The following is a 23,339-nucleotide window of genomic DNA, read 5'->3' as shown; positions in this document are numbered from 1 at the left end:
TGTGGCTAGATATTTCAATCATACCATGGAAGTGTTATTTCTATACATTACAATTACTATTATTATAGACAGAATGAATATGACATTTTCAATAATGAAATTTGGAAAACTGTTCAAAAATTATGAAGATATCTGCAAGTTTCCCATGGAACACAATGGCAACTTGAGATAATTTGGAGTAGGAAAATAGCATAAAATAGCATGAAACAGCATGGTTCAAAGAAAAATACTACTATTACTGTGTTTGATAAACTATGTTAATCTTAAACTGTACATCTTCAATTGTGCATCAAGAACCACTTTTATACAATCTCTGCATTTTGTTATCAACATTTAATATGAGATAAATTGAAATTGATATAAAATGAGAAACAAATTATAGTTTTATTAGCTAATAATGCTCAAATAATAGACAGAAATGGGCATGTACTTAAGAATAGAGAACCATGTAGAGCATTTTTGTGTGAAGTAATCTTTGAAATAATTTTCAGGTCTCAGGGATCTGTTGCATAAAATCTCACAAAATATGAAAACTGCACAGTTCAATTCATTTTTTAACTACACATCCCACATTTTACAGTGTTTACAATGGTTTTGTCAAAATTCCCACAATTTAAGTGCTAGCATGTATGTATGTAAGTATGTATGTATGTGTGTGTGTGTGTATGTATGTATTTATGTATTTATTTTCAAAACACTCCTAGCAACCTCTCTGAACCCAGTAGGTTTGTATAAAATTTCAATTGAGAAAGGCTGCTAGAGTTTATAGAGTGAAAGAGCATTATTTAAAAATGAAATTTAAGCACATTCTCTAAACTTACTGTTCCTGTTGTGCCCAAGGAAAGATGACTCATCTGTTGTGTCAAGGGGCCCATCATACTTGCTGGCTGCATGGACATTGTATGATCCATTGCTGGTGTTAACACAGCACCCTATAAATACACATAAATTATGCAAAGTCTAGAAAAGGAATAAGAAAAAGTTAGCCAAAGAAACCAGGACATGAACTAAAAGATAAATAAAAGGAAATTTAACTAAATCCAATTTAATCTTTCTCTAATACATTTCTCTATACATATCCTTGCAAACCATCATTTCACAGGCACAATTTCTATCATGTCTATATACTTCATACATGCTGTTTATTTTTTAGTTTCTCGATTCTCTTTTTTCTGAGAAGCTCATCAGTTCCATCTGACTATAACTTTTTTGATTTTGAGGAGTCCTAGGTGCTCTCTGAATTACTTATTTTCTTGCAGACATTTCATTACCCAAACTAGGTAACATCATCAGTGCTAGTAATGACATCATCAGTGTTTTTTTGATCTTCTACTTCCTCTTGGTTCTCCCTTCATATATTTGTGATTCACTCCTCAATCATTTTTTTATTTGATTTGTCTATATGATTTGTCCTAGTTACTCACTTTTGAGTTCAAGCATCCATTGTTTTTTACTGCACTCTTCTTTCACACATACTCTTAAATTACCAATTCCTATAGCATTCAACTTACTTTTATTTTTTTTTATAATAGATTTTATTAATTTTTTAACAAGCATACGTCACTCAATAATTGGTAAACAGCGTGTTGTCTGGGTTACATTTGTAAAGACACTCCTTAACAATTGATTTCTTTAGTCTGTATTCCATATACTAATTTTAGTTGATTTCCTCTTTTCCCAAAAGATCCTTTTTTTAAACATTGAACTAATACAATTCTTATTGTTTTAATAAATGACAATTAGGTATATACTTTTTCCAACATTCCTAAAAAAATAATCATCATATTAGTACATTTCTTTTCTTTCCAGTCGTTTGAATTGCCTTGTTACAATCCTTATTTTAGTTTATTTCTTCCACCAAATTCTAAATATTCTTACTGGTAAAGGTTTTCTCAACAATTAGTTATATTTATATTGACAGACTTAATTCTGTTTTTTCCATATAAACCATCTCACATTTTTATATTTTTTAAGTAATAGATAAAAGAGTAAAAAAAAAAAGAGGGGAAAAAAAGAGAAACAAAAAAGAAATAAAAAATAAAAAAGAAGAGAAAAAAAGCAGAAACAACGGGACATAAGAAATAACATACTACTTAGAATATATATCCCTCCTAGATTAATATGCATTTATTTTATCAATTTTTTATTCTTTTTAATCATAATTAAGAATATATTTACTCTTTAGACAATCCATTCAATAGATCTAGTCATCTAATCCCTTAACTCCGATTCAAAGCATTTATATATATATACTTTTCTTGAATTCAGTCACATTTAACTATCTAAAATATTTCATCCCTCTTAGAGCAGTGGTTCTCAACCTGTGGGTCGGGACCCCATTTGGGATCGAACGACCATTTCACAGGGGTCGCCAAACAACACAGTCCGCCATTTTTTCCCCTTTTCCTTAGCTGTGCTACTCCCTTTTATTCTATTGGCTTTTGAAAGCCAATAGAATAGACTCTCTTGAATAGAGTCTAATTCTATTGGCTTTCAAAAGCCAATAGGGGGACTTCCGGTGGATTTTGCGCACGCGATGGCGGCTACTTTGTAGCCGTCCTCCTGGGTAAGTGTAAGAACCGCTATGAACAGCAGACATCAGCTGTTCAGCGGTTCAAAACCCCCTCCCGGGCAAAGGGGGGGCAGAGAGTTGTCTGAATAGTGGTAGAGCCTCTTATGCACCCCCCAAGTTTTTCTTTTGGGGGGTGAAAAGAGTGCTCCCACGGAGTTCAGACTGTCTCCGCTTCCCAGCTGCTTTTGTCCTTAGGGACAAAACGAGCCGCTGCAAACACCTCCGTGATTAAAGAGAACTGGTGAGTTTTTTTTTATAAACGGACAGAGCTGAGTAGAGGATTTAGTTTTTGCTTTCTTTGATTTATTTGGATTTCAAGTTTCAAGATTTGTTTTTACTTTTATACTCCCTCTTTTTATTTTTTTTTTCTCTTTGTTGAAAGGGAAAGTAAAATGGCGATCGGTAAGCCTCTCAGTGTTTTTTTTTGGGGGGGGGGGGAAGCTAGAATGGTGACCGGCAGGCTTTTTGGTGTTTTTTTTTTCCCTTTCCTTTTTCCTTCTTTGTTTTTTTATGATTGGAATGGAGTGTTAGTATTATTATTTTTGTTTAGTTTTTGTGGTTTGTATTTTGTATTTTTTGGTACTTTTTAAAAAATGGAACGGATTTTTTCTATTCAATTATTTTTTTTCTTCTCCTCCTTTTTTCTTTTTTTTTCTGAACCCCTTTCTTTTTAATAATGATCCCTTTTGAAGGATTTTTTTTTTTTGAATTTAGGGAGTTAATTTCATATTTTTTTAAAAAATTTTTTTGCTTAATTCTTGTAATTTTTAAGAAGGAGTAAAGTTTTTTTAAGATGGCTCCAAAGCGTCCAGTAATCTCTACAGCTTCCAAGGTGGCTTCTTCTTCGGTGTTATCATCAGGGCAACAACCTAAATTAATAGCTTCACCTTCTTCCCTGCCACAGTCAATAATGGTGAAGGACTTGCAAGATATGATGGGAGATGTTATACTTCAAATTAGGGGAGAAATGAAAGAGATTTTAGAGGAAAATAACAAGACTTTGAGGCAAGAGATAGTTTTAACTTTAAAAGGAGTTGCCTCTGTTCTTGAAAAGTTGAACTCTCGTGTAGAAGAAGTAGTAGAGAAAGTGGAATTGATGGAGGAAAAATTTGAAAGTATGGAAAAAGAGATAAAAAACTTTCAGGATGAGGTTCTTATGCTTCAGTATAAACAAATGGAATATGCTTTAAGAATCAGAGGTTTACATGAGTCTGTGCAAGGAGATTTGAGAGAGATGGTGGCAAAGGACTTTGCTCTGATTCTGAATAGAGAAGAAGAGGAAATACTTAGTGGAATTGATCAGACATTTAGAGTTAACTCTGTGGTGGCAGAGCAAAAGAACTTGCCAAGAGATGTGGTAATTTACTTTGGGAAAAGATCCTTGCGCAATGAAATTATACAAGCTTTTTATAAGAAGAGGTTTCAAATTGCTTCACAAGATGTTATAATTTTAAAGGAGATCCCACCAAAAAATTTAAGAAGAAGAAAGGAGTTTGCTTTTTTAGCAGACGAACTTAAAAAGAGACAAATTTTGTTTAGATGGGATGTTCCGACTGGAATGGTGGTGAGCTACCTGGGGATACGTTATAGTCTTAATACTGTTTTTAAAGCAAAAGATTTTTATACTTCGGTCCTGGGGGTAAGCTCATCGTCACCTATTATGTTAAAGCTTTGGAAGAAAAAAAGGCAGAATTGCAGCCAGAAGTGCTTAGAATTATGAAAATTGGGAAACTTCAGTTTGAGGGGCCTCAACAAGCAGAGTTGGAGGAGCAGAAGACAACCTGTGCAACATATAATTGTAAAGACAAGGGTCAACAGAAGAAGTTTAAGGAAGTTCCACAAGTATTGGTTCCTGAATTTGCGGGAGAAGTAGGATTTATAAATTCTTTGGAGCAACCTTTAATGCCAGAACTGCAGTCTGAAGAGCCTATATTAATTAAAAATGGGAGGCCTCAACAAGTAGAGATGGAGGAGCAGAAGATAACCTGTGCAACATACAACTGTAAAGATAAGGATCAACAGAAGAAGCTCAAGGAAGTTCTACAAGAGATGAAAGACCAGAAGACAACTTGTCCAACATATAAACGTATAGAAAAGGCGGTTGAGGAAGCTTCACAGGTATTGGTTCCTGAGACTTGTGCAACATATAAATGTAAAGAAAAAGTAACATATAAACGTAAAGAGAAAGACCAACAGAAGGAGGTTGAGGAAGTTTCACAGGTATTGATTCCTGAGCTTGTGGGAGAACCAGGACTTACAAATTTTTTGGAGCGATCTTCAAGGGCAGATTTTAATGCATTTCTTTCATTGCTTATGGGCAAGAGAGACTGATAAGGATTGTGTTTATAGTGGACGCAACCGGCTATTGGACAGACGATTATGGATACTGAATGAAAATTTTAGATAAGAAGTTTGTGTTTACAGTGGACGCAATTGGCTACTGGATAGAAGTATGGAGACTGAATGAAAATTTTAGATAAGAAGTTTAAGTTTAAGTATTTTGTTTAAGATTATTGAGATTGTGGGAGAAGTAAAATTTATAATGTTTTTGGAAAATGTCTTAAGTAATGTTTATATATGTGTTTTGGGATAATAATATAAGTATGATATGAAAAGGTTTAGAGTATATTATAAAATGATGGATAATAATATAAATGATATGAAAAGGGTTTAGAGTATACTATAGTTTGTTTAAAGATTGGTTTCTTTTATTATTATTATTATTATTATTATTATTATTTTTAAGAGAAGTTAAATTGTTTAATTAAATTTTAGATAAGAAGTTTAAATATTATTATTAATATTTTTAAGAGAAAATAATTTGTTTAACTAAATGTATCTAGATATGTTTAGGATTTATATGTTTTTTAAGTTTTTCTTTTGATAGGAGAGAAGATTATGAAGATTGAAGGAAATACGTATTTACTTTAAGTATTCAAAGAGTATTTAGTTTTAATGGCATAACAAAGGTTTATATGTTTATTTCTCTGTTCTAGGATAAAGAAAGAGGGAGAGATTAGATTTTATATTATAGGTATAGATATTCAAAGAAAGTAATGTTTAAATTTGTGTTTTGGAGGGAGTTTATATAGAATGATGATTGTATTTAGATTTGTTTAGGATTTATAAGTGCTTTAAGTTTTTTTTTAATTAAGCCTGTACTCAGCTCTGGGAAGCCCAGGGGAGGGTTTGGGAGGTTTGGGGAGGGGGGAGGGTAAGGAAGGGTTGGGGGGTATGGGGAGGGGATTTGTTTTTGTAAAATTTAAAAAACTTTCAATAAAAAAAAAAGCCAATAGGAATTGTCCAGGTTGTCTCTGCCCTGCTGAGCCCGCCAAAAGTTCCATTCTGCAAATGGTGCTGCACCAGTTGAGTAGTCCTCGACTTACGACCAGTTGAGTAGTCCTCGACTTATGACCAGTTGGGGGTCGCGGCATTAAAAAGGTTGAGAACCACTGTCTTAGAGTGATATATTTCAGAATTTTTCCATTTCTTTAACCATATTCAAACACATGCTTCTTTTTTAAGTATTCCCTCTGATTTGTCCCATCATCTATTTTCTTAATTTCCATCTTAATATTTTTTCTTTGCCCAAAGTCTTTCTTAATCAATGTACTTTGCTGAATCAAAAGGTTTTCCCATATGATCATAGGTGTTGTTGTTGATCTAGAGAGTAAATCAATGTCTCTGTCATGGACATTTGCCCACTTCTTTTTATTAGAAATCTTCTTTTTTCCTTTTCTCTCCATTTCTTTTGTCACTTTTTGTCTCGATGTTGAAATATAAGTTGTCTTTTCTTCCACTTGAATTAAATCATACTCTTTTATATTATAGAAGTCCATCTTTAAGTCTTTATCCTCAGGTTTATATTCAGTCATCTCTGCTGTATTCTCCTGGGGGTATTTTTGGAGTAAAATTAAATTGGGGATAAGTTGATTTATCAAGTTTGTTTTGTATTTCTTAGTGGTTTGAAATCATTGTTCTTTGAATTGCTTGCAGCTTATCATATATTTCCTCTTGTAAAGCATACATTTTTCTGTAAATCTCACTTTATCTAAACAGCTGTATTTATTAAGACTTTGAAGGCCACAGGCAGAGATTTTATAGTCCTCATCCACCAGTAGGTGTCAGCGTTGGGTCATTTTTCAATTCTTTCTAGTCTTTTTCCTCCTTAAAAGATTCAATTTTTTCCTCCTTAAAAAATTAGATTCGCTGCTTCCAATAGCCAAAAGGGTGGGAAGAAAACCCCTTCCCTTTTCACTCTCGGAGGTATTTTTGCTTTTTGGGAGTTCTCTTTTTCAGGAAAATAAGTAGGATAGAGAAAATCAGTTCTTACCCAGCTTCAAACGCACTGTTCACAATCAGCTTAAGTAGAGCTTTTGACTTCTGTTGCTTGCAGCTGGGGCTAGACAATGGAGTTAATTAGCCTTTCTCCTGTTGGTTTCTGAGAGGTTCTCCTGGACCAATCGGGGAGACCACCGTCTCTCCTAGGTCCCTGGGACTACCTTCCTTCATTGCCACCTCTCCAGGGTGGCTTCTGGCCCATTTAGGGTCCCCAAACAGGAAGAAACTCAGTTGAGCTCAACATCCCTAATCTCTCAGATGATTACACTGGTCGCAGGAACCGGAAGTCCGCGTTCAACTTACTTTTATGTGTCTCGTGACATCTGCAATTCCACATAACATTTCTTCCAATGAACATTTATTTCTCACAGCAGACATACACATACAAAACACAACGTGTCTGACAGTATATACATGCTTTAAATTCTCTTCATCCATTTTCCTTTGTTTTAGAAACATTTTGTGAAGTACAAAACTCATCTGCTTGAGCTTATTCTTGCCATTTGGACTACTGTGTTATTGTTTACTTTATTTTCTCTGTTATATAGAAATATCTTAATTTTTAATACAAGCATTTATAAAATCATTCTCCCAATTGCATGATACCTTTAATATTTCTGTATATCATTTAAGTTTTCAGCCAACTACATAGGATTGTCTGCATACAAAATGCAGACATACCTTCCACCAACATATCTCTAATGTCACTACAATTATTCCTTATTTATTTATTCTTGGATGTTTTAAACAACTAGAGGGATATCAAAATCCTTGTCTTAGTGCTTATTAATGAATTATTCACTAAAAATTCAATTTATTCTCATTTATGTTTTACTCTGCTTATTATAGTTTTTATAGCATTCGGAAACTAATCCATATTTGCCCCAAAATCCCACAGTTCAAGCCTATATCATTTCTCATATATTTTCTATAAACCAACAAGTGTATTATAACATTTTCTTCCTTAACATTAATACATCTCTCAGTAACTTGATGAAGAACAAACATCTGATCTAGAGTTCTCCTTTCCTGCCCAGAAAAAGCCATACTACTTTTTCCAAATGTTCATTTTTACTTCTCATAAAGTTTAGCAAAGAAGCTCTCTTGTAATTCTTGCATTCAATCTTGTACCTTTCCAATTGTACATGGCAAAAAGTAATAGGATTCACCATCATCTTTAACAATTTAGGTTCATTTCAGAGTTCCTCTGATTCTCCATTAATGAGTTTCAAAACTCCTGAATGATTCCTGATGTTTCCCTTGAAAATGATGAGTATATACACAAGATCATATTGTAGAAATTGATTTTTCTCTACTTCTTTAGCTTAATTTGGTACTTGCACTTGAGCAATCAGTGATCTTGTAGCACCTGGCTGTGTCTTTGATTTTATTACTGAGTTCTTTCACTTCCACTTTAGCAATATAGAGATAATGCTCAACTTATAACCATTTGTTTAATGACCTTTTTTTGATTAATGGAAAATGTCGATTGGGAAATTCACTTAATGATGGCATCATTTGCTTACTGTCCACAGTAAAAATTGTTGTAAAATCAGATCCAACATGACTTATGATCACAATGACTTACAATCAGTGGTGGGATTCAGCCAGTTTGCACCAGTTCGGCAGAACCGGTAGCTAATTTTTTGTTGCCCTTCCAGAAGCGGCATCCACATAGAGAACCGGTTGTTCACATATTTGAATCCCAAAATTGCCTACAATGGAAATTCTGATCCCAATTGTGGTTGCATGTCAAAGACTACCTATATAGTCAATATGATTTCTATGTATTCCATCCTTTCGGGTTTTTTGAATACAATATTAGCTATGTCAAAATCATTGGAGTGGCAAAAATTGTTAAGTTTTTCTAGTGTTTCATTTCAATTTCATAAGGATCCAAGTACATTTTCCTCCTTAATATTTTCAACTGCGGTATTCTGTTTACAATGCTTTCATGTTCTGTCAATTTTAAATTGAACTTGATAATAAAACTTACCCACCTTCTCCTTTTCTGTATGGATGATTGTCATGTTAAAAGGTTTTCTATGGAGTCTAATTGATATTATTTGGCCAATAATTGACTGTGTCAAGTGATGTTCTTGATATATAATTTTACAAGCAATGCTATTCCTTTCTTGTTTTTCATGTGCTAAATAATAAACTGTGTGATCTTCTGAGTGAAAGTATCTAATCCCACTCCATCTCAATTTGCTCATGCCTGAGCTGTCAAATTTAATCTTTCATTGAACTGAACTTTCCCATACTTATCCTTTATGTTCCCACTGTAATTCTTTCTTTTCAGGCTTCCTGTGAAGATGGACAACTGACTACAAACCTGGAGAGGCTTGTCTCTGGACTGTGGCTTTTTCAACTTACTAATGGAAGGAAAACATTTTGCTTTAGTTTATATGACTCTCTTGGTTTAGGGAGAGTTCTAAAATCACCCCACAAAATCCTCCATACAGTAGCGGCTGCAGAAAGCCTCAGGAATCGTGCTTTGGAGCAGCCAATGAGCCATTTAGCTGGGGGCAGGTTGTTGAAAAAACAGCCATTTGGGAATTTATTTTTCAAATGGACAATAAACTGTGCCTTTTATTTCTTAATCATTTTATGGGATTATTATCTTTATTAGAAAAGAGGTTCTTTCCAGTCACAGCCTATTACCCCTTTTTGAAAATCCATGCTACTTTTGAGACTTTTTTTATTGTTAAACAACAAGGAAAAGGAGACAAGCTAAATAAGAAAGAGTGGAATATCTTTTTTAAAAAAACTTTGATGGAGATATGTGGTTTTATTTTACTATTTTTTGTAGCTCTAAAATAGTTATTATGATGATGGTTTAAACAGGAAGAAGAGCTTTAAGTCAAGGGATTTTTTTCTTCATGGATATTAACAAAGTTGAGAATTCCTTAAGAAAAAGAGACTTGATAAGACATTCCAGACAAGAAAAATATTTTATTCTATGAGAATAAGCTGGAGGGAGAGACATAGTAACAGTAGTACTAGTAGTACTACTGCTACTACTAGTAGTAGTAATAATAGCCACTTATGTAACAACAAATTTATCTAACCAGCAAAACAAAAATCAATGTTTCATTTTTTCCATCACAAGTACAAATTCCACAAGTAGTTTTAAAGAAAACAAAATTACATATGTTCTTTTCTTTGAATAATGCATATATTTGACAGAGTAACATTTGCTTTTCAGCTGAGCAAATCTTAACATTAAATTCATATAATTCAATGTAAAAGTGAATGGAGGTTTAAGATAAGGTGACCAACCATCCTCCTTTTGGGAGGACAGTCCTCCTTTTTTGAGTTCTGTCCTTCCTCAAAAAGTGTCCTCCTAAATGTCCTCCTTTTCCATATACCGTCCTCCTTTTGGGAGGACAGTCCTCCTTTTGTGAGTTCTGTCTTCCCTCGAAAATGTCCTCCTAAATGTCCTCTTTTTCTATATTTGAAGACTTATCTGCAGGGCTTTTTTTTCCTCATAGAACGCTCAGAAGGCGTTCTGGGACCTTTTTTGATGGTTTTTTTCAACTTTTGCCTGAGCTGTGCTACTCCCCCTATTGGCTTTTGAAAGCTGATAGGAATTGCTGCTGAGCGCACCAAAACACCCAGGTGGCAAACTTTGCATGTGCAAGTTGCAGGAACTTTGCACCCCTCACTGCTATCCAACTACACCATCTCCTACTTAGTTCCGCAGATAGCTGGAGGAGACTGGAGCGGTAAGTTTCTCTTGATCTTCCCTGTTTGGTTCTACACAGGGATGCACAGGGTAGGTGGTGGTGCTGGGGGGCGGCTGGGGGGTGGCTGCAGGGCCGAAGCCGGTGGGGCTGGTGCTTTGCGAGCCGCGTGGCCTGCTCTACAGGGATGTGCAGGGTGGGCGGTGGTGCTGGGGGGTGGCTGTAGGCCAGAGCTGGCACAGCTGGTGCTTTGTCTTTGCAAGCCGTGGGGCCGGCTCTACAGGGATGCGCAGGGTGGGCGGTGGTGCTGGGGGGCGGTTCCAGGGCCAGAGCTGGCTCGGCTGGTGCTTTGCAAGCCACGGGGCCAGCTCTCCACGGCAGGGCAGCGGTGCTGGCAGGGCGGCTGTGGGCAGGGGCACAGCGGGCAGTTGACCTTCCATGGGCTGCGCCAGCTGGTGGTCTACACAGTGCTGACCTGCACTGCCACCATCTCACCCTGCGCACCTACGTGGCCGTCCAGGAGCGCCTGGCTCACAACACCTGCTTCCGCCGCCCACCCCTGCGCAATCCAGCCATGTAGATTTTTGGACAAGTGAGAAATCGAGATTGAATGTTGATACTCTAGCTGCAGCACTTGCCGTAAAATTCAATATGAAGGATATTTCGTGTTCAGATATTCCCAATATATTGTTAGAAGATGATACATTGACAAAAAATATTCATTCAATGGAAAAGTACTCATTTAAATAATTAATAGGCATGTAAGCATAATTACAATATAAAATGTTATTGTTACAAATGGTTTTTATTATGCATTTATCATATTATAGTGTATTTTGTATTATTGTTATATTTAGGGGATTTTCTTATGTTCCATCTTGATCCTCCAGAGAAAAAGCAAAAGAGAAATCTATTCATATTTGAAATAAAATAACAGGATATTCCAAAAGAACTGCACTTAATACGCCTATAAGACTTTACTGAATATTTTCAAACTCAGTACACAAACTTGGCATCACTACCACCACCACCACCATGCCATTGTTACAAGCAAAATACACCTATGAGTCAGAAATAATGGAAAATGGGCAAGCCAAAATTGACTGCCATTAGATTACCTTGATATGTAAACAATTACCTGATTTTCCTGTTCGGCATTCATTTAATAATGTTTGAAGTGTACTGTATGCTAGTTAAAATCAATATTATGGTTATACTTAAAATTTGCAAAAAAATAAAATAATGTATAAGATAATGTCCATTATGCAACCTCAATATGTTGGTGCATTATAAATTAAACTCAATTTTCAAATTACCTGATTTTAAATCTAATCTACAATGTCATAGTCCATTTTTACTCATGCTGATTCATTAACAATTGTCCTTGCAGGTTACTTCCAATCAGGAGAAGCATTTATTTATTGGTGTTAGTACTGGGTTACAAATTTAAGGTTATATTTTTAAATACATGAAAAGTTTTGTTTTACAATATATGCATTAGTGTAAGTTGCATATGTTTTATTGGACTTTAGTGTGGGACATCAGGATCAAAACCCCACAAGTTTGTTTATTTATTTATGAGACTTATATACCGCTTTAAGTGCAAGCACTCTCTAAGCGGTGTACACCAGTAAGCAATGTATATATATATATATTTACATTGCCCCCAACAATCTGGGTCCTCATTTTACCTACCCTGGAAGGATGGAAGGCTGAGTCAACCTTGAGCCGGTGAGATTTGAACCGCTGACCTGCTGAACACAGTCAGCTAAAGTGGCCTGCAGTTCTGCACTCTAACTGCTGCGCCACCTCGGCTCATTCAAGTTGCAGGAATATTTTGGCAAGTGACTGTAATTGTCTTAAAAATAAAGTCTTTAATGAAACTCTGAAACAACAAGTAAGTAGGTCTGTCCACAGTGTTTAAGTCATCACTTGGGCAAAACACATACAATCTCCATGCATATTGAATAAAATTTGCTTTTAACAACAAAGCCCACTGAAAGGTTTGAACCTTTTTTTACACTATTCTAAGATGGAACCAGTGTTCATTTGGAAAAGCAAAACACACTTATAGGGTAAGCCTCACATTAAAGATTAGCTTTGTTTTTCTTGTTTTTAAATGTTGGAGGCTCTCAAGTTTATTCATGTAATATTAAATTATAATTTAACATGATTGTTTTCTGTCTTTTGAGAATAACTTTTCTGTTTTCTATAAGTATCTATGGAGGTTCTCAGTCATCCAGGTCATAGTTATACCAAAGCTGTTTTTTTCATGAGGCAACTAGACTTTGTTTTTCTTTGAAGATATTTCACATCTCATCCAATAAGCTTGTTCAGCTCTGACTGGATGGTGAGGAATGGAAGGATTTATACTCATTGCAGACAGTTGGTCATTTGCATTCTTTTAGAGAGTTGTTGATGCCACCTGGAGGTTTATCTGTGTCGTCAGGGTCAACTGAGTAGTGCAAATTGGTGTGCAGCCTTCTTGGGACTGCTGAAAGGACTGTGTTGTAGACTAGAGATAGATGATGTTGTATCTCCCCCACCTCTGTTGAGAGATTGCTATTCAGTTTTGACATAGATGGCCTCTTTGTCCCCTCTTTCAAACCAGCAGTCCTTCTGGTCCAAATTGTGGACTTTGCTGTCTTCAAAACATCCCTAGGAAGAAACCCAAACATCACCATACTACCAGCTGATAAAGGAAGATGCACAGTCATCCTGAACACAGATGACTACAAGACTATATGGCAGTCATCTGAAGGACACTGCCATATATGAGGCTCTGAAGAAAGATCTCACCAGCAGTTGCAAGAAAAATGTCATTGATTTTTTACAAAAACCACAGAAGGACAATGCCATCAACAAGCCACAATACTATGTTCTTTACTCTGCGGAAGCCACAACATACACATATGGACTTCCCAAAACCCACAAAGAGGGAACACCACTCAGATCAATTATCAGCAGCATCAATTCTATCACCTACAACATTGCAAAACATCTAATCACCTTATTAGCTCTAGTTGGCAATATCACATCAACAATTCACAGGACTTCACCAGCAAGGTTTGGAAACTAAAACTGTAGCCGGATGAAACCATAGTTTCCTATGATGTAACTTCTCTCTTCACCTGTATTCCAACAACTGAAGCTATCATGGTGGTGAAGAAATGACTGATACAAGACAGCACCTTAGGTGACAGAACCAACCTCAGCTCAGACCACATGCTATACCTCTGCCTTACCACTACCTATTTTAAATACAATGAAGGTTTCTAAAGTCAGAAACATGGCTGTTCTATGAGTTCACCTGTGTCCCCCATTGCGGCCAATCTCTATATGTAAGTAGAAAAGAAGCAGAAACCAAAGCCCTAAACTCCTTCATAGGAATTCCACCCAGTCACTGGTATAGGTGTGTAGATGATATTTGAGTCAAGATCAAAATACAGGAATTGGAAGCGCTCACTAAACACATCAACTCTGTGGACAGATACATCAAATTCACATGGGAAGATGTTAGATCTGGTATTCCTGGACTGTGCAGTACACATTAAGGAAAACAGAAGCCTTAACACTGAAGTTTACAGAAAACCCACACACATGGATCAATATTTACATTTGATTCTCACCACCCACAGGAGCACAAATTAGGAATTATCAGAACCTTACACCACCGAGCTGAAGGTCTGAAGGAAAGGAAAAAGAACTAAAACATATCAAGAAAGCCCTCAAAATGTGTGGCTATCCCAAGTGGGCCTTTATTAAATCCCAAAAAAGATCCAGCAGGAGCTCCTCCATAACAGACAAAGAATAAAACAATAAATGAAGCAACATTGTCATTCCATATGGTGCAGGAATGTCAGGAAATCTCAGGAGGATCTTTAACGAATACAATATATGTGTACATTGCAAAGCTACACATACACTAAGACAGAAGCTTGTCCACCGCAAGAATAAAACCCCCAGACACAAACTGAGCAATGTGGTATTTGCAATACAATGCAGTGAGCCAGACCTGTATATTGGGGAAACAAAACAACCACTTCATAAATGCATGGCACAACATAGGAGAACAAACCAATCAGGAAAAGATTCAGCAGTCCATTTGCATTTAAAAGACAAAGGCCACCTTTTTGAAGAAACAAGGTCCATATTTTGGACAGAAAGTACCGCTGGTTTGAAAGAGGGGTCAAAGAGGCCATCTATGTCAAAACTGAACAGCCCTCTCTCAACAGAGGGGGAAGAATACGATATCATCTATTTCCAGTCTACAACACAGTCCTTTCAGCAGTTCCAAGAAGGCTCCATACCAATTTGCACTACTCAGGTGGCCCTGACGACACAGTTAAACCTCCAGGTGGCCTGAATGATTCTATAAAGGAATGCAAATGACCAACTGTCTGCAAGGAGTATAAATCCTTCCATTTCCCACCATCCAGTCAAAGATGAAGAAGCTTCTTGGATGAAAAGCGAAATGATAATGACTTGGGAAAATATGTTGCACTGGATGTACAAAAGAAAAGAGCTGATATTTTAATAATTGAAGACGATGTGCAAACAATAAAGCAAGAGAGTAACATGGGTTATTTTCCTACATTGGATATACAAAAGAAGCTCATTAAAATTTTGAGGAATCTCATAAGACAAAGACAAAATGAAAAGAAATCAAGTTCTACAACATTATTTGAATGGATTAAAGATTTAGAAATAAAGGGAATATAAAGTTGGTTTATTTGATCAAGGTTATAATAGATATGTTATTATTTATGGTAATCCTTAATGGACTTTTGCTGACATTAGGACTAAAATGACAATATCAGTTTGTTCATATATAAGATATGGGATGTGGGAAGAAGGAGATGATTCTTTATATTTTAACAGAAAGTTACAAAAGATGTTACAAAATTTATTTATATTTGTTGTGATAAAGGTGGGAAGATACTTGTTTCTTTTTTCTCTTTGCTATACTTTTCCTTTTTTATTTTATGATTTATAAAACATTTCTAGCTATATTATCTCACATACATATGCAAATCCTTAGCAGGATTATACTTAGCAGGCTCCATTTAGCTTAACTGGGAAAAAATATAAATTTATTTCTTGGCTGGCTAGTGTCTGGTATCAACAGCAAAAATGAAATGTGAATGACAACTCATGATCCAAGTTTTCATGCCTGTATTATGATGTCAGAAGCAAGTATATAAGTCATGTGGTTTGCAGTGCAACTCACAATTAATCATTTGCACCCCTCAGCAGACCCCTGCAATAGTTATGGTCTGTTCTGACTTCTTGGAATCAAAAGCTGAAGGGTTTGATCATGAAGTTTCCAGTTTCAGGAGCCAGCAGACAATCAGAAATAACAACTGGAAACATGTGGACAGATTCAAGTAACAAGACATAAGTTCGTAGGAGGATATCTTGCCACAAAATATGCCAGAAGCTTCAGAGAACACAGCAAAAGTGATCTGTTCCTTGAGAAGCAAGCACAACAACATCCTTAGGATTAGCCTGAATTAAAATTATACAGTAAATATGCACCCATCCACCATAGGAAGCACCCTTGATTATTTGTGTTTATCTTTTCAGTGATCTCATTTACTAGATCATGCTCTCTGTTTTCTTTCAAATGATGGACACTATCTGTCCAAAATATCTATTTTGGTGACAAAAGGACATTTCTGAGCAAATTTAAGTGATATATGAAGAATGGGTTTTAAAGGGAAATAAAGTTTTGTAAAATGAATTGCTCTTACAATATTTGTAGTGCTGTTAAAGTATTATGCACTAAGGGCTACTGTTGATCTAGATTGGATACTGTATGTGCAGTAGAGACATACTTTTTAACTGTTCAATATAAAACTTAAATGGACATGTTAGGAGATAACTACTGCAGTTGATTTTTCAAAGGTGGTGAAATACACATTATTTTAACCATTCAGAATTTTATTTAGATTAGAAAAGATAGAATTATTTACAGTGAGAATTGTCCTGCTGATGCTCATTAATCAAGATTACTAAAGTAAAAAGGTATTTGCTTATTTAAAAGACTGCTTAACTGCTGAATAGTTATCTCCTCAGTCACCTGCTGATTAGTGATCCCTGCAGAGTTCTGCCTCTCATTTCAAAGTAATGCAAATTTAAGAAAGCAATAGATCCATATGTAAAATAGTCTCTGTTGCCTTAAATTGCAAGTTAACTGAAGACATCAAATGAACGATTTTCCTTGAGGAAATGTTATTCTCCCTTCAAAACAAGCTAGCCTTCTCTTCCAACTAACAGCAGCTTTGATATGAGTTTTTCTTTGACTAGCTGAAAAAAATAAGTAATATTTTCAAGAATTACATACACTGAGGTGTCTATAAATACATAATATATTCTACCTTTCTATTGTAGGTTTTATTTTGACTAGATTCAAGCTACTGAAATTTATTCTAGCCTGGCCAAGAAGATTACAGAATTTTGTCTGGACTATATCTCAAAAGGGTATGAATGAATTAATGTCTTTTACTGCCCACTTCAGTGTCTAAATGACTAAATCCTGACTATTATCTACATTCATGGTAAGGAAAGCTTTCACATGCTACAGCAGACTGAAGGAACTTGATGTTCTTCTGACATTTTAACCAAAGATCTTGGCTTTTGTACTATGTCTGAGCACATATACATATATTTTACAAAAATATATTACATATGTAGTAGGATGAATTATTTATTTTTTAATCCATGTTATTTTTATATTTAATTTATTCATGGGTATTTTCTCTCTAATTGTCATTTTCACCTGTGTTATTTAAAGTCTTGAATTTAAGTAAAAAATTAACTACATATTCAAAATGTGCTCTCTCTAAAAATATGCCTATCTAAATGCTCCCCATTTTTACAAAACAGCAGGGCGGGAGAATGTTTGTAACTGCAAAAGCTTTTGAGAGGAAGATTAGGGTCCATTTATTTCTGAATTCATGAAATCACAACAAAGATCATATACATCCTGCACAAATCTGCCAGAGAGATATACAAATTTCCTGAAGATTTTAGCAATGAAAATTATAAAGAAGTGAAATAGGGCAAATGTGAAACTTCCTTCTATTGCAGCAGCATGGGGAACTCAACTCTTTCAGAAAAAAAATCAATTTCATGTATTACTAAGAAGGTTTTGAGAAGAATATGGGCAAACTTCAGCTGTTAATAACAGCACTATAAAGAAGAGATATGGATTAGATCTTTTAGGTTTGACCCACAAATTTAGTCAAGTTCAAAAGTTAGTTGGCAGAGATCTGATGATACAGTTCCTCGATAAGCTAGTTTTATTACAGAATAGCCATAATTGGAACTGAAAACCAGCAACTATCAGGCATAAGCACACACATTATCTCTCTCTCTTATATCTATCTGTCTGTCTGTCTGTCTGCCTGCCTGCCTGCCTGCCTACCTACTGTACTTACCTACCTATCTAATCTAGGGGTGTCAAACTGCCGGGCCATGAGCTGGATGTGTCACACCAAAACTGCGCCCACCCCATTGCCAACAATGAGGAAAAAGTTGCTATATGTCGCGACACATCACGTGACGTCACGAGTTTGACCTCCATGACAATCCATCTTCCTTCTCTCTCTTTTCATTGATTAAACTCTTAAAATTCTTTTTCTTACCAGTGCACTCCAGCAAACTAAGAGGGGCAGTTAGGACCTATGCAGAATTTATCTTAATGGTTTTTAAGCAACCATACACATTTATAGCAGTGTTATCTGATTTGCTGCATTCCTTTAAACTGTCCCCCCAATGTGGCTTAACATTTGCTTCATCTTATAATTATGCTCAAATCAACTAAGTCAGAGAGACTGATCAATCTAGCAAAATACCTAGTTAGAAAAAGGATCCTAATCTGAAGAAAAATGGGGTGCCTTCTATAGCATCTTTCATGTCCCCTTAGGGAAGAAGTAACTTATTTACTGATCAGTTGGATCATGGCAAAGAAGTGGTAAACTAGTACTCATCATCTGAGCTTGTCTGAGCCTCCAGCTCCAGAGAACCAAGACTTCAGCAAGCCAAAAGGTATATTGAATAGACGCAGCCAAAAAGCATTAGCAAAGCAACACATTACTGCATTTAAGTTACTCTCTTCTTTTTTATATAACTTTTGGAATATCCATCATATACTGATTTTCAAGGATCAGAACTCTGAGCACAAGCTACAGAATTATTTCCCACTCCTCCCTTTGCCCTTATATCCTCCTTTTCAATGTGGAAACAGTTTCTCTTTTACATTCCATTCCTAAAAGAAATGGTGCCTATGAAAAAAATATTCTCCCTTAGCATACTTAAGATAATAATTTTGTTCATAAACCAATGTGATCGAAAAGCAAGACATTATGTAATTGAATTGCTCCTTGTATATATCCCAGTGAGAGACACAAGATGTTCAGAGTATATCACATCCAATATATTAAATTTTCCATAGATTACTAATGCTTTCCATTTGATATCTTATTTATATGCTGGCCTCCAATATTCTTTGTTAAATATTCCCAATAAAGTTCTATTTTTTTTAATTTGATTAACAATATACTATTGCTCTTACATATAATTTAATAATTAGACTTTCAGTTTTAGAATTCCGAAACAGAGAACCTGCTTCATAACCTATAGTGTTGAGGTCCTAACAAGACTACTATTATGGGAAATCCCAGATTGTAACAGAAGTATCTGTTTAGTCCTCTAGATCAGAAGTTCCTGACATCCGGATTGCGGACTGGCACCAGTCCACTTTCTTTTAGGAACAAGGCCACACAAACAGCAAATGAGTGCATGAAGCATCATCTGTATAGGTTGCATGGAATCTGGGTTGTGCACAAAATCACCCCCCCCCCAAAGCATCCCTCAAGGTGAAGTGTTATATGAAACTCAAAGGGGGTTAAACAGGGGTGCATTTTGGCCCCCTTGCTCTTCAATTTTTACATAAATGATATGGTAAAGTAGTTAAATAATCCAAATTACCACCCCCAAAAAATAGGTGACTGAAGCATTGCTCTGCTGCTCTATGCAGATGATGCTATGATTCTCTCCAGGACTCCAGTTGGCCTTAAAAGAACCTTGCGAGCCCTTATCCAGTATTGCAAATATAATAAATTGGACATAAATTATGGGAAAACAAAGGTTATGGCCTTTGCAAAAAGGCCAAAACGGTACTCATGGTATTTAAATAGCCACAAAATAGAGCAGGTAACCACCTTTAAGTACTTGGGGTAGTCATCCATGCCACTGGCTCACAAAAAGACCATGGAAAATATGTGACTGCCTCTGGCCAACGATCAGCGAATGCCATTCTTAAATTTTCTGTACAAAGGGAGGACACTATATTCCAGCTGCAATTAAGCTCTTTCTGGCCAAGTCGCTAGCACAGCTTCTCTATGCGACCTTGCTCAGACCCTCAGCTTTGTGTTTTACACCACTGGAAAGAATTCAATCCAAATTTATCAGAACAATTCTCCAGATGCCGCACTATGTCCCAAATGCACTTCTGCGCGTGGAGACAGGACTGATAAAAGTCAAAGCAAGAACCTGCATAGCTTCCTTAAACATCTGGCTAAGGCTTAATTGCTTTCCACAAGGCCTTTCTCCATTAATTCTACAAGATAAATTTTCCTCTTCATGGATCAAGGCAGTTGAGTCCAACTTTGCCAAATTAGGCTTCTTGTCAGCCTCAATTCTGAAATTGGACTACGACCAAGCAAAACAAACCTTGCATCGAAGGTTAGAGGACATCGAGAGGCAAGCAGACTTAGGCATAGCTCTGCTGTTTCTGGCTGCAGATTCTATTAGACACACGGTTATACCTGCCAGGTATCTTAGTTGGAGTCAGTAAACCACTGGAAAGCATTCTCGCTTGCACGGAGCCATGCGTTTCCATCGGCCATCATGTATGGCAAGTACAAAAAGACACCACTGTATGAAAGACTCTGCTCCTGTGGCTCAGGAGAGGTGGAGACCATTGGAAACATACTCCTTCGATGTTCCTTCTATAGAGCTATTCGGAAAAACCACATCCTTCCCATAATTGATAGGTATCCTGGTCATTCGGAAAGTATTTATCTCCAGGGCTGCTTAAGGATGAGCAGGCAGTGATCACGGCGCAGGTGGCTAGATTCTGTGCAGCAGCATTGGGGATTCGCCAGAAACATAAATAATCGTCTTAGATCTTTAATAGTAATTATCATTCACTCCCTCACCTCCTTCTCTTTTCATTTTTCTTACAATGGTCCAAAATGGTCATGAGCCAGTCTTCAGAGAGTGCTGGAGATTTTTCTGATTCATATTTCCAGTAGTAAACCGATTTAAATTTATATCTTCTGTTGGATTTCAAGCCTCAGCTGATAACCTGCTTTAAACTATGGCAACCATGTCACTATAGGTCACACTTACTATGTTTTATGAAATACATTCCTTTTCTGCAAATGTTTTTTAAATTACTTGTAGTGAACAAAATAATGTTTTAAATCTTTTAAATGTATCTGAAATATTCCAGCTCCATCTGTGGTTCAGTTCAGCTTCTATAAATTACACTATATTGCTATACTGCAGAGGGTGATCAGTAACTGTCAAAATGTCTTTGAATGGTCAATCTGTAATAACTAACATGCAGCTACTTTTGACTGATCTGTTCCAGGAAATCTCTCCTCCATTTTTTTCTGTTTAGCATGTTCATTTATCCTGAGACATTTACTGTTTTATCTGAAAGTAGCAAAATAAAGAAAACTAGGCTTCTAACCCAACAGTCCCCAAACAAAATACCATGGAAACACTGTACCTATGATTCATAGTTACTTCAGATGAAGGAAAATCTCTCAGTTTAACTCAGTACTGAATACTTCTTCTGTACGTGAACATATTTTCAAGGCTCATTCAGCCATTCAGACCGAAATCAATTTCTATTGCACTTTGTTGAGAACAGCTGGTATTAAATCACCATGAATAAGAAAGGATAGAATAATTCTTTTTGGTATGTCTAATTGTTTAGGTTTTATAGACAGACATCCAGGAGTTCATTGGTTTATTAAAAATGCTCCAGAAGATTTTTGAGTAGCTAGATTTTGCTGATGTCAAAAAACCAAATTGTGATTATGTGCATTTTTGATTTGTTCACTTCAATAAATAGAAACTACTTCAAATATATAACTTCTTTGATTTTGCAAAGAAAATGGAAATGGATAGCCTGCTGAACATTTTACTCAACATCATCAAAAAGCACTCATGTTAAACTGCTGCTTTTGGTTCTGTTTGTAAAAGATGTTTTGTATCACATATTTTTTATGAACTACATCATCTGCAAGGAATTGCCCTCACTTGCTGAGGTGCATCCAGCTGTGAAAATAGTTCAAGTGCCATTTTGTAGTCATTTTCATTCCATTCTTCTGATCTCATAGGAACTCGCTGACCACAGCCAAGTTGAAAAAAAGGAAGAAAGAGAGAGGGACAATTGAGAACATCCCCTTCTTAAAAAGAAAAATTCCAGTGTGGGAGTAATGTTTTTTCAGACAGGAAGTATTTCTAAATGGAATGCAACCAATGCCAAAGAAATATATTCTGATTTTCTAGAGTTGCTGCTTTTGAGACAAATACTGAATTGTGTTCTTATGATGAATTTGATTCTACACAATCATTCAATTAATCATTTCTCACTAAAACGATTCTTACTTCAAGAGCCACAGCATCAGTTCAATTCATTTTGTGAGTACCTTGCTACATTTTGATGTATTTCTGAGATAGAAAATAAAATAAATTTAAATTGTTCTGAAGTAATTCTATAATAATATGTTAATACTTATGCAACCACATTAAATATATATTAGTACATAAAAGAAACATTCTATTTCTATGACAAAGTCAGGTTTTGTTTGTTTTTGCATGACTAAATAAAAACTAATGGTAATCAAGATCAGACTGCTCAGATACATTTTAATGATAATTGGGATTTCTCCATTGCAGATCTAAAGTGTTCTATTTAGTGTTACATTTTTATCTTCCTTGTAAAAGCAGAATAAAAAAAGAATCATGTATTCTTAATTTTGAAAAAGAGAATTCATTCTTGTACATCTTTCACCATATGATATTTTTAATAAAATAAATACAATAAATTGCTCAATTACATTCACTGCGCATAATAGTGGAATCAGTGTGGCAATTTTTTGTTAAATCAACCCAATGCCTAAATCATCATGCTGGTATACAAAGTGAGTACTCTTGAAATATTAAAACAGAAGCCAACTTTTCAATCTGCAATAATTCAAAAGAGAAACATCACAAAATTCTATGCTATCACAGTACCTGAAAAAGAAGAAATAGTACTGTTCTAAACACAGATGTGGGATAACCCAATGAAATACAACAAGAATGCAGTTTGGTTACAGAAGTTAGGTAAGAATAAAAAAGAAAGTGAAATGGAAGAACTTGTAATAACAGCACAAGTGGTGGGGCAAAAAGGGCAAAGGGAAAGGGCAAAGAAGATTAAAAATTGGTCAGCACCAGGTGAAGATGAATTGTATAGATTTTGGTTGAAACATTTGAGTAGTCTACACCCATGCTGCCAAGCAGTTTAACAATATGTGGCAAGGAGATGAAATTGAAGAATGGCTAACAGTAGTTAACAGCATTTAGTTGGAATTAAGCTCTTTCCATCCAAGCCAAAAGAAAACCGCCCAAACAGTAGAGGAACAAAAGATCAGCTCCTATTTGACAAGATGATT

The 23,339-nt window shown here is 35.7% G+C and overlaps 1 protein-coding gene across 4 annotated transcripts in view; it reads right to left on the bottom strand.

Annotated features, from left to right (window-relative positions):
• Positions 1–23,339, bottom strand: part of RBMS3 (RNA binding motif single stranded interacting protein 3) — a 591,790-nt gene that overhangs the window by 57,653 nt on the left and 510,798 nt on the right. For all 4 annotated transcript variants that reach the window (XR_005556757.1, XM_039343747.1, XM_039343746.1 and 1 more), the window contains exon 11: positions 822–932. Coding sequence is in view for 3 of the 4 variants with exons in the window: in XM_039343747.1 (XP_039199681.1) it covers positions 822–932 (111 nt within the window). In the remaining variant the exon portion in view is untranslated. The remainder of the gene's footprint in view (positions 1–821; positions 933–23,339) is intronic.

Source organism: Crotalus tigris, unplaced genomic scaffold (assembly GCF_016545835.1).
Source record: "Crotalus tigris isolate CLP2741 ecotype Arizona unplaced genomic scaffold, ASM1654583v1 scf7180000017871.4482833, whole genome shotgun sequence".
Lineage (NCBI taxonomy): Eukaryota > Metazoa > Chordata > Lepidosauria > Squamata > Viperidae > Crotalus > Crotalus tigris.
Note: the sequence above shows the minus strand (reverse complement) of the source record. Positions and strands in the feature narration are given on the sequence as shown.